The 14,484-nt window shown below is 43.1% G+C and overlaps 1 gene segment (V, D, J or C); it reads right to left on the reverse strand.

Moving 5' to 3' along the window:
* The window catches only part of LOC129076575 (immunoglobulin heavy variable 3-9-like), a 59,796-nt gene that overhangs the window by 17,179 nt on the left and 28,133 nt on the right, over positions 1-14,484 (reverse strand). The window contains 1 exon segment of the V gene segment in view: positions 12,308-12,495. Coding sequence covers positions 12,308-12,495 — 188 coding nt within the window.

Consider the following 14,484-nt stretch of genomic DNA (forward strand, 5'->3'; position numbering starts at 1 on the left):
AAAACAAGTGCTGATGAGGTTCTGGAGAAAAGGGAACCCTAGTACAATGTTGGTGGGATCACAGACCAGTGTATCCACTGTTGAAAACATTATGTAGTTTCCTGAAGAAGATAAAGATAGAATTGCCTTGAATCCACAGATCCTCCTGCTGGGGTTACACCTTAAGAATTCTATATCACAATTTCAAAACAACCTGTGCACTCCAATATTTATAGCAGAGCTTTTACAATAACCAAGTGTTGGATACAACTTTGGTGCCCAGCAGTAAACAAGTTGGTCAAATAATGGTGGCATATTTACACAATGGAATTCTTCCCAGCAGAGAAAAAGAAGAAATTCCTACCCTTTGAGACAGTATTTATGGAACTGGAGAACAGTATGCTAAGTGAAATAAGCCAGGCTGTGAAAGACAAATACCATATGATCTCAGCTATAAGTGCAACCTAACCAAGAAAACAAACAAGAGATCAATCAGAATGAGACACAAGGAAATAGAGAACAAGCTGACAGTGAACAGAGGGGAGGGGAAAGGGGGACAATAAGGGAAAGAGAGAGGTGCAACCCAAAGAACATGAATAAATGACTCATGGGCATGGAAGGTGATCGACTGGGAGAATGAAGGGGACAATGCAGGGGAAAGCAATGGGGAAAAATGTAGGACAATTATAACTAAACAGGAATAGAAATTCATCTCACAGAGGCTATATCCTGTATTTACCTGACATTTTGATGAAGAACAATGTGGTCCTGTGTTTTTGAAGAGGAATAGCAATGCTGATTCACAAACAGTAAGAGTCACATGCAGAGTAGAAGCTCTCTGCCTGACACATGACTTACAGAGACCAGTAAGGTCTTCCTCCAGAGTGAGGACCCCCAGGGTTCCCTGCTCTGTGATCATAACAATAAATGTCAAAGAAGATGCACCAGTCTCTATTATTCCATTCTATGGATCTTTTAAGTTGCTTTGATACAGGATGAACATTTTCTCCATAAATGATTTTAAATCTGAAGCATCACATTAAACCTATATGACATTCTATGGTCAATTTCTTTGAGCATAATTTCCTGTACAGACATATGCACTCATGGCTTTGTGGTCAAGAAGAGACCTCATATCCAGCAGTGTTCCCATAAGTTCCAAATGGGACTCAAGTATCTCTCTTACCGGGGGACATCGTCAGTGCTGTAATACCACAGGGCCTCATGTTGCTGATACTGTGTGCACTGATAGTCATGGCAATCATCTTAGTATCCAGATAGCCATGTAAAAGGACAGCTTCTATGGTCACAGTGTTGGCTGAACCCTCTTAGTGTGTGTAATTACATTGTGAGTTTCACACAGGAGAAAATGGACAAGTGATGTCTTTTTCACACCCTATTCTACTCTTAGCTGCACAGGTGTGTAAAACAATTTGCGACATCAGCCTTGCTGAAACAATAACTCTATATAAAAATAGCCATTCATGAACTGCCATTTATTTTGCTTTAATTATGATATTCTATTTAATTGAGCACCTGCATATAAATTGTAGGGAGGCTCAGAGTCCCTGAGTCTTGATGTTGAAAGTTTTATCATTCTGGCACTCATTAATATTGTGTAGTAAATGCTTGTTATATCTTCTGTTCCCACTACTGGGTAAAATATACTTTTTAATTATACTTCTATATTGTGTACTTTTCCCTGAATGTTCTTAAATGAATATTTCAAATCTGAAAATTAAAACTTGGGTGGGAAGCAATACATTGACTTTCTCAGTCTGCATTTTCTGGGTGAGAACATGTTCATATTGCCCTTCTCCAAAGACACACAGCCAGGTTCCACTGGTCTGTGAATGAGGTTCTGTCCTACAGATTCTCCCCAGACACTGCAGATGAATAAATAAACTATACCAGATAGGACTTGCCTGCCGGGGGAAGAGGTGGCTATTCCTTCCAGTGGAAAATGCACCAAACCCTTTTCTTGATGTAACCTTGTTGACTTTAGCTCACATATGGATACATAGTATGTGCACACAGCTTATCAATCAATGTTAAACAGCAATCATTCAAGGAAGAAGATATAGTTTAAGGGTAACTGCAAAGAGATTACAACAGTCTTTCTGAGTCAGAGTCTAGTAAGGAGGGTGACACCCATTCAGTCCTAAAACCTGTGAAAATAAACTCAACCCTTTACCAAACAAATGGACCCATGGGGGAGCTGTCCAGATGTTGTTACTAAAACAAAGACTCCCCCCTTCTCCGGGCTCTCTCAGTTGTAGGCCCTTTGTCCATGGCCCTTGGCTCTGAATGGGAGAGTTTGGTGAAAGAGAAAGGAACTACTTATTCAAAAGTTATACAGGTTTGTTTAATGGCTAAATGTTGCTTGTAAATCTCAAAATCCATTTAACACACCCACCAATTCACCCAGTCCTGCCTTCCTGTAATGGGGCATAGCCAGTGAACCCCCCCCAGACATATTTATGACAGGGTCTGGAGATAGGGGTTTCTAAGAAAAATATATTTTCCCCACCACAGGGCAGGCTGCCATGAGGGATGGGAGGTTTGGGCAGGGCCACTGATAGTCACTTTGTTTGTCAGTAACAGAATAGCTTCATTCCTCATATGCAAAGAGGTTTATTTTGCACATCACCAAGGTTAATCAAGAAGGTTTGAAAGACTTATTAGAGAATATAACTGAGAAAAGAAGAGGAGAGACAGGGTCTGTGGGAGAGACAATGGGACACAGATTCTGGGGGACAGCGTGAAGACCATATGGGAAGAAAGGGGGGAGAAAGGGCTCTGGCTTGTGGGCCATGACAAGGTGCTACATGGTTATAGATTAAGAGCTGGAGATCATGATGAAGCATTGGATGGTGCTGAGAACCTCAAGAGTCCTGCTAGCCAAACACTGGACTTCTATTCTTTTTCTTCTGAAGGATGGTACCCCTGACTGGCCTGACTGGACAAAAGGGGAAGGCAGGACTGTGTGTGTGCAGGTGGTTGTTTTAAGGGGATTTTGAGATTTAACAGCGACATTTAACCATTAATCAAACCTGTATAACTTTTGAATAAATAGTTCCTTTTCTTTTCACCAAACTCTGCCATAGACAGCCATAATTCCAAGGGCAGTGGGCAAAGGACCTAAAACCAAGGGATGCCGGGGAAGTGGGGGGTCATTGTTTTGATAATAGCATATGGGCACCCTTGCCATGGGTCTATTTGTTTGGTAATATTCCACATTTAGCCTGGTCAGGCCTGTCAGGGGTACCGTCCCTCAAGAGAAAAACAACAGAAGCTGGGGGCTCAGCTAGGCAGCCCTCTCATGGTTCTCAGCACCATCTGCTGAGTCACCGCAATCTCCAGCTCTTAATCCATAACCATGTGATGCCTTCTCATGGCCCACTAGCAGGAGTCCTTTCTCTCCACTTTCTTCCAATGTGGTCTTCTTACTGGTCCCCAGAGTCTGTGTCCCTTTGTTTCTCCTGCAGGCCCCTATGTCTCCTCTTTCCTCTCCAAGTTACAGTCTGTATTAAGTCTTTTACGCCTTCCTCATTAGCCTTGGTGATATGCAAAATAACTCTTTGCATATGAGGAGTGAAGCTATTCTGTTATTGACATACAAAATGATTCTCAATGGCCCTGCTCTACTTCATGTAAGAAGCTGACCTGTTACTGATAAAGTAACTCTCAATGACCCTGCTCAAGACTCCCATCCCTCATGGTGATCTTCCCTGGGGTGGGGAGATTATATTTTTCTTGGACCCCCTAATTTCTGGACCCCATTACACATCTCTTTTGGAGAGAGCCCTGGTTGTATCCCATTACAATCCTATGCTCGGAACCCACGCAATAGTACTCATTAACTCGAGTGAATTCTTAACAAAGCAAGTTTTATATAATTTAATGCATACCTTTTCCAGGCCTAATTGCCCCTGGGAACTGCCTAATCCAGTTTATGGTTGTGCCTGTCTCTTGTATTGTTTCAAGACTGAGTAGGGCAGGCATGGGGAGCAGAGCAGCCAAGATAAGGAGACTTCTTTCAGGTAGAATGAGGACTCCCACTATGACAAAGCCAATATGTGAGGGTCTTTTTCACCTTCTCTGTGTCCCCCAAGTTCTTTCCTGATGGCCACTAGGTGACTGTACCTATCTTAGGTCGCCTGTGGCTCCAAGGGGTCTTAGCCATCATTGACTAACCAGCCATCTTTCAGGGCCAAGCAGGGTGAAGGGAGAAGCGGGGGCTGAACCCCTACCTGGGGGACAGATTTTGCCTTCTTACTGGCCTACTTTCCCAAAGCCTCCTTGTTTAGCTCCAGCCTTGAAGCCCTTGCACTTGTCAACAAGGCAACAGTCCCAGAAACCAGGTGGGATAGTTCCCAACGTCTCCTGCTTTTTTGTTTGTGAATGTATTTGTTTTCGGTAGAAATCTACTATCTGCTGCTCTCTAATGCAGTCTTGAATAAACAATCTCCATATATATCGCATTAGACACAGGAGGATCAAGGATGCAACCCCAGTAAATATGTTGAACATCATCCGCAATGCTAAATCCCTCAAAACAAGCCAACAGGACAAGAGTTACTATAATTTCGGTGGAATTATAAGATGCTACTGATAAGTAGGCTAAAAATGGATTCTCAGGGGCACCTTGGACCCCTACACCCTTCATAAATATTTCAGCCCTAAAAATTAGATTTTTTATGATTCCCTAAGCTACTCTTTTTGGATTAGGGGTTGGGAGAGCCTAAGTTGTTGGTGTCTCTGGCTTCTGATAGCAGGCCCACACCATTCGTTGTCCCTCGGTTATGATTATATAGGATAGCTGATCTGTCAGGTCCTCCAGACAGTGGATCCTTTCCAATTGGTTGTAGCGCATCAGGCGAAGGATCCAGTCTCCCATGCTATAGCTTTATTCTCCTGGCAGGCAGCCACAAAGGACCTGTAGGTAATAAAAGACAAGCATATCTTCTTCCCCATGTCAACAATTCAACTGGTCCCTCCCATTTTCCTTCTCCTAAGGGATCTCTATATAATACTAAAGTATGGGGTCCCTTATTGCCAGCCTCTTGGGGAATGAAATGTTTTTCTACTGGTGTGTTAAGAGAATTGTCACAATTAAGAAAATGGTTAGTATATATGGCCAGCATTAAACAATTTTTGGTAGAGATCTACCGGGTCCCCCCCTTTTTTTTTATTTGTTAATTAAGTTTAAAAAGTATGATGAGCATGTTGAACAATTGATTGGTCTATGACATTATAAGGGATACATGTTTTATGTTGAATTCCCCACCTTTGTAGGATGTCCTAAGTGGATCAAGCCATATATCCTGGTCCATTGTCAGTTTTAATTTGCTGTGCATGGCCTAAATGAATGAAGCCTCAGAACAGTGTGCTTGTATGTTCTTTGCTGATTTGTAAGGGAAGAATCATGCAATGCCCTGGAGAATATCTCAATAGAGACATGAATAAATTTAAACTTCCCCAAAAGGGCTTAATGAGTGACATCTGTCTGACAAATTACTTGTGGCTCTAGATTCCTGGGATTAATTCCGAGAGAGAAATACTTTACCTGAGGCCTGGCAATCTGGACATTCTTTAATAATTTGATTAGCATGAGAACATGGGAATTTAAACTCCTTGTGAAGTGCATGGCTATTTTGATGAAAAATTGATGAGAGGCAACAGCTTTCTGAAAGTTGTCTGTTATGCCAACTAGAGTGTCAGCTTGGTCATTGTCTCAGAAAAAGGACAAGACAGACCTGTATTGGAACACATGTTACAGATATGTTCCCTTTTATCTGGTAACATTTGCAAGGTTAAAAATAGGCTGAGTGGAGAAGGGTCAATAGGCACCTTAAGGAGAGAATGACTTATATGAAGGAGAGTATATACACTATAACCAGAATCACAAACTAAATTCAAGGGCTTGTGACGCCATCACTGGTAAGTCATAATGGTTCTTTGGAGCTCAGCTCATCTGGTAGAAGCATGACCATAGGAAACAATGCTTCTGTTCCTCATCCTCCTGCCAGATGATGGCAGCTTTCCCTGTTTTTCCTGAACTGTCAGTAAAAACAGTCCTAACTTTAGGGACGGGGTCTCACTACTTTTTTCTTTCAGGGGAACGTTAAGGATTGGGATGTCTTGTAATAATTTAACTGAGGGCAGGCTGTGTTTCAGAGGACAGAGCAGTAATTAAAATGCCATCTGCATAATGATATTATGGTATTATAATTAGAAAATGATTCTAACACAGGCTGTAAAGTTTAGTGAATTAAATTTTGGCAAATAAGCTATTTAATGTGTCTTGAGATAGAACTTTCCATTAAAATCAAAATGGTTGAGAATTGTCAAAAACAGGGACAGAGGAAGTAAATTGTACTCTGTCTTTTTCAACAAAAGGAATTATGAAAAAAGAAACTTTTCAAGCAATGGCTAACAACAGCCATTTCTTAGGTAGACAAGCTGGATTGGGAACTCTGGGTTGAAGATCTCCGATGGCTGGAATACCTCATTCACTTTCTTAAGATCATGTATAAGTCTCCACTTCCATGATTCTAAGGAACTACAAAAATCAGAGTATTCCACAGACAGCCAGAGGTTTCAATATGCCGTGCCTTTAATTGCAGTTGTACTAATTCATGTTTTGTTTCGTTTTTTCAAAGCTCTCTCCATTCAGCGGCCACTTACTGACCTACACAGGCATATCTGAAATCCATGTGAGGTGTAGGGGAGTCATTTGAACAGTGGCCATTAGTAAAAAGGTGGGAGGATGATTTTCATTCCCCATTGGGTAAGAAAGTCTCATCTCCAAATATTAAGTGGGGCTGGAAAGATAAAAAGTTAAGTCTGCCCAACCTGTTCTTCATGGCCACAGCTCCTGAGAAACAAGACGCTACTACATGGCTGAACGTTGCCTCATATGCAAGTTACAGACATGTCGGCCTCCGCTAGCAGCCAGTCTGAAGGCCAGTATTGACTAGACATTATAGAGACATCTGCACCTGTATCTAGCAGGCCATGGAGATGTCTGCTTTTGTCACTTCTAAAAGGTGTTTAGTTAATTTAATGGAAGTGGCTCAAAAAACAAAATGGTTATTAGTACTGCCGAAACCTCCTTTTCCTCTCTTAATATATTTGTCATTTGGTACTATACAGGGAAGAAGATGAAGTTTGGACATATGAGCTGGGGCAGGAATGACATGATTCCAGAGGCTCTAATCATAATTTCAATTTCTCTCCAATAGAAACAATGATTCTAGGCTGGACTAGGATTCCACTGACAGTAAAACTAGATTATCCTAATATCAACCCAACTGTGCCTTCATGCAACAGCCCCCACTCTCCTGTAAAAGCTGTGAGGACTTTGTCCTGTTCCTTTAAGATGAGTTTATGGGTAGTGACCAAGTTCAATCCTGCACCCCCCAACTTGAGGCAGTGCCGAAGTAAGTGATTTGACATATTCCCGATTTCAAAACAACTGATTGAGGTTGTCTGGAGAACTCCTTTTGGGGTTCATGATGCCAAAGATCTTGCCTCTCTGTCAGTTTCCCTGAGGGGGAAGTGGTTTTCCATCCTGGTCATATTTAGATCTACATTGATTATTCCAATATCTGCCCTTATGACAACCTGGACCAACTTTATTTTGTCACTTCCCTGAATTAGCTCATGGTGGGGCTTGGCAGTCCCTGCAAATTTGACCTGCCTTGCCACAGCCAAAACATGTAACCTCTCCTTTTAGAACATCTGTTAATAATGAGGTTCCTTGTTGCTCCATGCCTATATTCTGGCAGGCCTTAATTAACTGACTGATATTAGTGGTGGTTCACTCAAGGGAATTGAGAACAGCTGTAAAGTCATCATTGGCATTCTCATAGGCTCACTGTAGTAGAAGAGTTTCAGCTGCTTCCGGATTTTCAACCTTCTTCAATATTGTCTCCTGCAGTATTTCAGCAAATTCGAAATAGGTTTCTATGGCTGCTTGTCAAACATTAATAAAGAAGCTGGGCTGTTGGACTTTAACTTCCATTTATCTTACCATTTTAAGGGTGTTAAAAGCTGCCTGGGAGCATGGGGTAAAAACCCATAGATCCATTCTGGCCTGTTCTTCAGGATGTTTGTACTGACCAGTCTTAAGCAGCATATCAAGCCACACTGGGTTGTTGCTCCTGTTGTGTTCTGTGGCCTGTGGGTGGCAGTGGTCACCATATTCTGAATGCCACAGAATAATATGGCCTGGTATAAGAATAGTTCTACCAAGAGTAATCCAGTCACAGGAGGCCATTTTATAGTCATCAGTGATGACAGAGATAAACCCTGCAGTATAGGGTGACTGAAACCCATTTTCCTTTATGCTCTTCTTTAAATCTTAATATATTGTAAAATGCAACAGGTCATGGATAAGCTGTCCATTTTGCTTAGAGACAATTGGAAAATCTGACAAAGCTTTCCAATCTCCTGCCTCTACAGCTTCTTTAAGACACTGATGCATCAGAGTCATGGTCTGAGTAAATGATAGAGGAGAATCTGAGGGAGGAGGAGGCAAGGTGATGAATCTTCTGACACATTGTCCCAAAGAAGTGCAGAAGGGGGACTAAGAGAGGGACTATCCTCTGTCCGTGGCAGCGGGTTCCTGCAATTACACTCAGTACATGCCTGCATCTGAGGTCTGGGACCTTTAAGTCTAAGCTTTCCTGATGACAAAGACTTCTAGTTTGAATAAGGGCAAATAAAGAGCTGTTCTACCTAGGTTCCAAGTTAATCAGTTATGATGTCCTATAGGGGTCCAATTTTCCTGGAGCCATTTCAGTTGCTGTCTGTCTCTTTCTCATACTTCTAAATCTAGAGAACCTTTCTCTGTAAACTTATCCCTTTCCTGTCTGAAGTAAGTTGATTAAATTTTATCTTAGCCTGCTCATCCTGCAGCCATAAGAAGCTGCTGACACAGTTAAGAGTCCATCTCCTGCTCCCTAGTTAGTCTGGAGCCCATTACTGCAGCTGAGATACTTTTGTTTTCATTTTTACTTTCTTTAGTCTCCACGCTGCATTATCTAATCTTCTAAGTCCTTTCTGATTAATTGCTGGGAAATTAGATAAGTGTAGTGGGTCAAACTGTACTGCTTGTGAGAAGGGCTTCCAAGGGTTTAACCCCTTGGTTATCCCTAACTCTCTTATGTGTCACAGTTTCTCCCCTGACTATCTAAAACAACTAAGGGGACTCAGGGCACTAGGTGACCAGCTGTTATATCACATGTACCCAGATGAACTTAAAGTTAAATATTGTTAATGGGATTCCCTGTGAGTCCCTTGCATGTCTTAGGGATTGATCCTAGACACCCACCTGGAGCTCCTACACACATAGGGACAGCCAAAAACACCCAGGGCATGAGGAAAATTTGCCTCCTGTATTCAAGTCCTGACTATTTAATTACCTAACTGCTGGAAACTTCTTAACATATTTTTAAAGTGGAGGGAGAAGTGAGAAAAAGGTTTGGAAAAATGAACACTTTTTGCTCCAAGATAAAATATTGCTTTCTTGTCTTGAGAACTAAACCTAGGAGAGAAACGTGTCACAGGGATGGGACTGTGAACATTTTTACAGTGTACCTCTTGTTGTGTGGACTTTTGCTTGCAGCTGGCATGCAACCTAGTGTTCTGTCCCAGTCCATGTCCAGCTTTCTTTTATGGGAATCTTTGTTGCAATGAGCACCCTTGTGGTTTTTAAATACTCAATGCCTGCCTGTAAGGTGTGGCAGCTTCTCAAGGGAGAGAGATCAAAATCCTGCAAAGAGTGTTTGAATTAAAATTGAACTGTCAGATGTTACCTGAGGCATAGAAAAAAAAGGGCAGAAAAACTGAAAACAAATGGACACAAGAGATGGCCCTGAAAGAAATTCCCCTTCTCCTTTATCGTCCACACAACTGTGCCAGAACAAACAATTTATGGTCCAGCTTGGTCCCTTACTAGGGGTTAAAGACACACAAGAACTGCCACCTCATAGCTGTGTGGTTGCGATGATGACTCATACCCTCTTAGGCAGATCTAGGTCACAAGTGTCTCTGTTTGGATGCCAGAAGATGAGGCTCTATCCTACAGAATCTCCCAAATTTCCATAGATGAAGAAATAAACTCTACCTGATGCAATTTGCCTGTCCAGATTCCCTCCAGTAGACAAGTCCCTGAGCCCTTCTCTTGAAGTAACTTTTATTGAGTTTAACTCGTCTATGGATTAGTAGCATGTGTATAAATATTATCAATCAATGTAAGAGTAATGATTAAAACAGGGACATATGGTTTAAGGATAATAGTAAAGGGGTTACAAGTGTGTTTCTGAGTCAGGGTCTGGTAGACAGGGTTACACCAATTCAGCCCTAAAACCTGAGAAAATAACCTCATCCTATGATCAGACCCTAAATACTAGTACTCATTAACTTGAGGGCATTCTTAGCAAAATAGGTTTCATAGGATTTACTGTATTCCTTTTCCAGACCTAATGGTCCTCTGGAACCACCTGATTGAGTTCAGGGCTGTATCTGCCTATAGTATTGTTTGGAGTCTGAGTCAGGCAAGGGTGTGAAGCAGAGGAGCCAAGAGATAAGGAGACCTCTTTCAGATACAATGGGGGCTCTGGTCATGACAAAGCCAATGGGTGAGGGTCTTTAATTCCTTCTCTGTGTTTCCCAAGTCCTTCCCTGATGGCTCCTATGTGACTGTGCCTATATTAGGTTGGCATTCAGGGGCCTTACCCACCATGGACTAACCAACCATCCTTCAGGGCCAAACAGGGTGATGTGAAGGAGGCAGGGGTTGTGCCCCTTCCAAGGAGACAGGTTTTGTCTCCTAATTGGCCTGTTTCCCCAAGGCCCCCTTGCTCACCTCTACCTTGGAGCCCTCTTGCTAGCAACCAGACTAAAGTCCCTGAAACCAAGCCAGATGGTTCCTGACAGGCCAATAATCATCTCTCCAGCAATGCCACACTGCTTCACTTTGTGTTGACCTGTCTCTCCCAACAGGCACAGAGTCCTTAATAACATGTGAAAATAGTAAAGTGTATGATGAGGTAGATTTCTGGAGATCCTTGAAAAGAGCTTCAGACAGAATTTGCATCTGTCTCAGATCATCCTTGTAAGTCTCAGGCACACATATCTGGGTTAAAGGGGATAATCCTCTTCATACATTGCATTACCAATGGAAACACAAGCCAAGTCACAGAACTCAGGAGTCAGAGTCACTGTGGACATGGGTATGAGATGAGCACATCTCATGGGTCTCTGCTTCACACTCACTCTGTACCATCCTTTTGTCCATAGAGATCCCCAGTGACAGGATGGAATGACCACTGGCAAAAGACACCATTGAGTGGATAAAAGGACAGTTAACAGTAGGACAGAACTGACCTTCTTCTTTGATCTCCATTCAGGAGGATCCTAGATTCAATGTTATTGCCCTGATGGGTGTTTCACCCTCTCTGAATTGTTAAAATGAGGCCTGAGGGAGATAGGAGTAGAAGTAAGTGCGATTTGTGTGAGCAGAAAAAGCAGATTTCATGTTCACTCTGAAATATGTAAATCACTCTGGAACATAGAAATGAAGAGGAAATATTTCGGTTCAACACAGAGGATTTTTATTTTTATTTTTATTTTCAGAACCTGGAAAAAAATAATTGTTCATTTTTCTATCATCTTTTAGGAGGTTGTGCATGGAAGCAAAGCATATCTACCTATGCCTCCATCTTGGCCAGAAGTCCAGAACTATCACAAACATGAACATTTTTTCAGGAAAAAAATGTTTGCAACTAGATAATGATAATAGTGTTAGAGCCATGGAACTATACAAGGGGATACTGAATTGTATATATTGAAATACTTAAAACAGTGAATTTCATGTTATGTTAACTTCAAATATATAAAAATAATATAATTTAACATATGTTCTAAATTTTAACCTGAAACACAAAAGAAGATAAGGAGCTGGAAATAAAGAAAAAAAAATAGAGTAAGATTTGTTGAGCAGGGAGAGGAAACACCAAAATGTAAAACAAAACTAAACAAACAAACAAAATTAGCACCTTTAGTTCCTCTTGGGTTTCACGCTCTCCATTTTGGGTCCTGAGTGCCCCCTGGTGCCCTGGGTGCCCTCTGCAGCCCAGACTTCTTGTCTCCTGTAGGAGATTTTTGCCTGGGCTCACAATGAGTTCCCCTCGCTGTGTCTCTGGTACAGTAACACACGGCCGTGTCTTCAGGTTTCAGGTTGGTCATTTTGAGAGAGACTGTGTTGGTCGGGTTGTCTCTGGAGATTGTGAATCTTCCTTGAACTAATGGAGCATACCATTGACTTGATCCAGTTGTTTGACACTGTTGCCACCCACTCCAGCCCCTTCCCTGCAGCCTGGCGGACCCAGTCCATGCTGTAGTCAGTGAAGGTGAGTCCAGAGGCTTTACAGGAGAGGGTCAGGTGCCCTCCAGGCTGCACCAAGCCTCCTCCAGACTCCACCAGCTGAACTTGGCACAGGGAACCTACAAAGAGAGAAACAGACTGTGAGAACAGTCCCTGAGGAGCACTCTCCACTGACCCTCCTGCAAAAGGACGTACAGTTGACAGCAATGAGAAGGGAAGCCCAAAAGAGTGCAGACCCCATGGTGTGAACTCTGAGGATGGGCTCACACAGAAGGCTCCTCCCAGTGTTGTTCAGAGACAGGAGGTGAGCTGGTTTTCATGGGATGGGGAGGGGCTGCACTTGCATGCCTTCCTTTTGGGTCAAGTCTTAGCTGCTCAGCAGAGCTCCTCTTCCCTGTCTTGGATGCTCATGGGAGGGCAGGTGGAAAGAATATATGTGCCTGGATGCAGGGGGACTCTGCAGGCCTATATATGCCAGTAGTTTTTTCTATACATAATGATAGACACACAATAAATAGATGAAAATTGGGATATTAAAATATCCAGTGCATGTTGCAAGTAAAACCACTCAGGAGATCTTGAGACAGGTTTGTGATGGCAATAGATCCCCCTAGTGGTGGGTGTGTGCCACACAGGTTTTGAACCTTGTCCAGACCAGCATCTTGCCAGGCCCACCCTCTGCAGGACAGTCGTCTCTAGCACGTTTGAAGTGGTGACAACCCCAATCCTGTTTCTTTGTTGTCTACAAATGAGTCTCTGCAAGGGCACCCTCAGCCTAAGTACTCCAACCTTGGGGGCAAACCTACAGGATTTAAGCCCTCCTCAGTGCTGGAGGACAGACTTCCCGTGCCATGTCCTGGGCTCGCAGGTTGATGATGCTTGTCACCTGGTCTGCTGTCCACACTCACACATCTTGGCGTCCATTGTGTGACACACCAGGGACATTTGAACTCTGTGGTGGGGACCCTTCAGGATTGTTGTCTGTAGAGCTGTAGAGGGAATGCTGACCACAGGGCACACACTCACTATCTACAAGGTGTGCTCACACCCAGACACCAGGCAGGCCCTGTTAAGACAGCCCCTGGGAGCTCCTCTGCTGAGACTGCGAGTCACTGAGTTACAGGACAATATCTGAGGGCATATGAGTAAGTACAGTGGAGAGGACAGCACATGCTGCACTGTGCGGTGGCTATAGGGACGTGCCTCTGTGGGGGGCACCACAGACAATGCAGCACCTTCTGAAACCTAAGGGAAACCAGCTGAGTCCAGCAGAGATTGGATCAGGGATCTAAAACCCAGAGCCCATCCAGGGGCTGTCACGGATGCGGGGGATAAAACACAAAATGTCTCAAACACTTCTCTGTTTACCAGGAGAGCCTACAAGGGCACTTCCCTCTCACGGGATAAGGCCGTGGTACATTCCTCTCGTGGGGAAAGCCCTGGCACATCCCCCTAGTGGGGAAGGCCGTCTAGTGGGGAAGCCTGTTGCCCCTTGTTCCAAGGCTTATATTGAAAAACTTATCAGTGGCCTAGGTAAAAGGAATGCGTATGTTACTCATTACACCAGTATGGTTTCAAAGAGAATAGATACTTTTAAGAAAACAAGTGACAGGGATTCACTGATATACAAGGGTCTGAGAGGAGATTATAATCAACAATAAAGACTATAGATAAGGGGGAAGAAGACTTAAAGGTACCTTAAAGATATAGAGTAAAAAGTGTAAATAAAATAAATGGCTTAACAATACCAGGTAAGGGGTGTAAACAAGGGTCCTTCACAGCATGAGCTGACCAGAGATTTGAGGAATGAACAGAGCATGCTCCAAAGAATTTATCTCTAGGCCTGATTACCTTGGGACCCACCAGATATGATTGAGGGCTATTTTTCCGGCATTGTTTATGCCTGAGCCAGGCAGGAGGAGAGAACCACCAAAAGATAAGGAGACTGCTTCTCAGCTGCAATGAGGACTCTGGCCGTGTCCAAGCCAAGTTGAGAGGTGCAAGGGACTGTTTGTTCCTTCTCCATGTCCTCCAATTTCTTGTCTGCTGCCCACATCGGTCAATGCATGTCTTAGGTTCCCCCTCCCCCGAGGGGTCTTACCTGTCCT

The sequence above is a fragment of the Pteronotus mesoamericanus genome, unplaced genomic scaffold, assembly GCF_021234165.1.
Source record: "Pteronotus mesoamericanus isolate MK-2021 breed Mesoamerican mustached bat unplaced genomic scaffold, CSHL_Meso_final contig_61, whole genome shotgun sequence".
NCBI classification, from domain to species: Eukaryota; Metazoa; Chordata; class Mammalia; order Chiroptera; family Mormoopidae; genus Pteronotus; species Pteronotus mesoamericanus.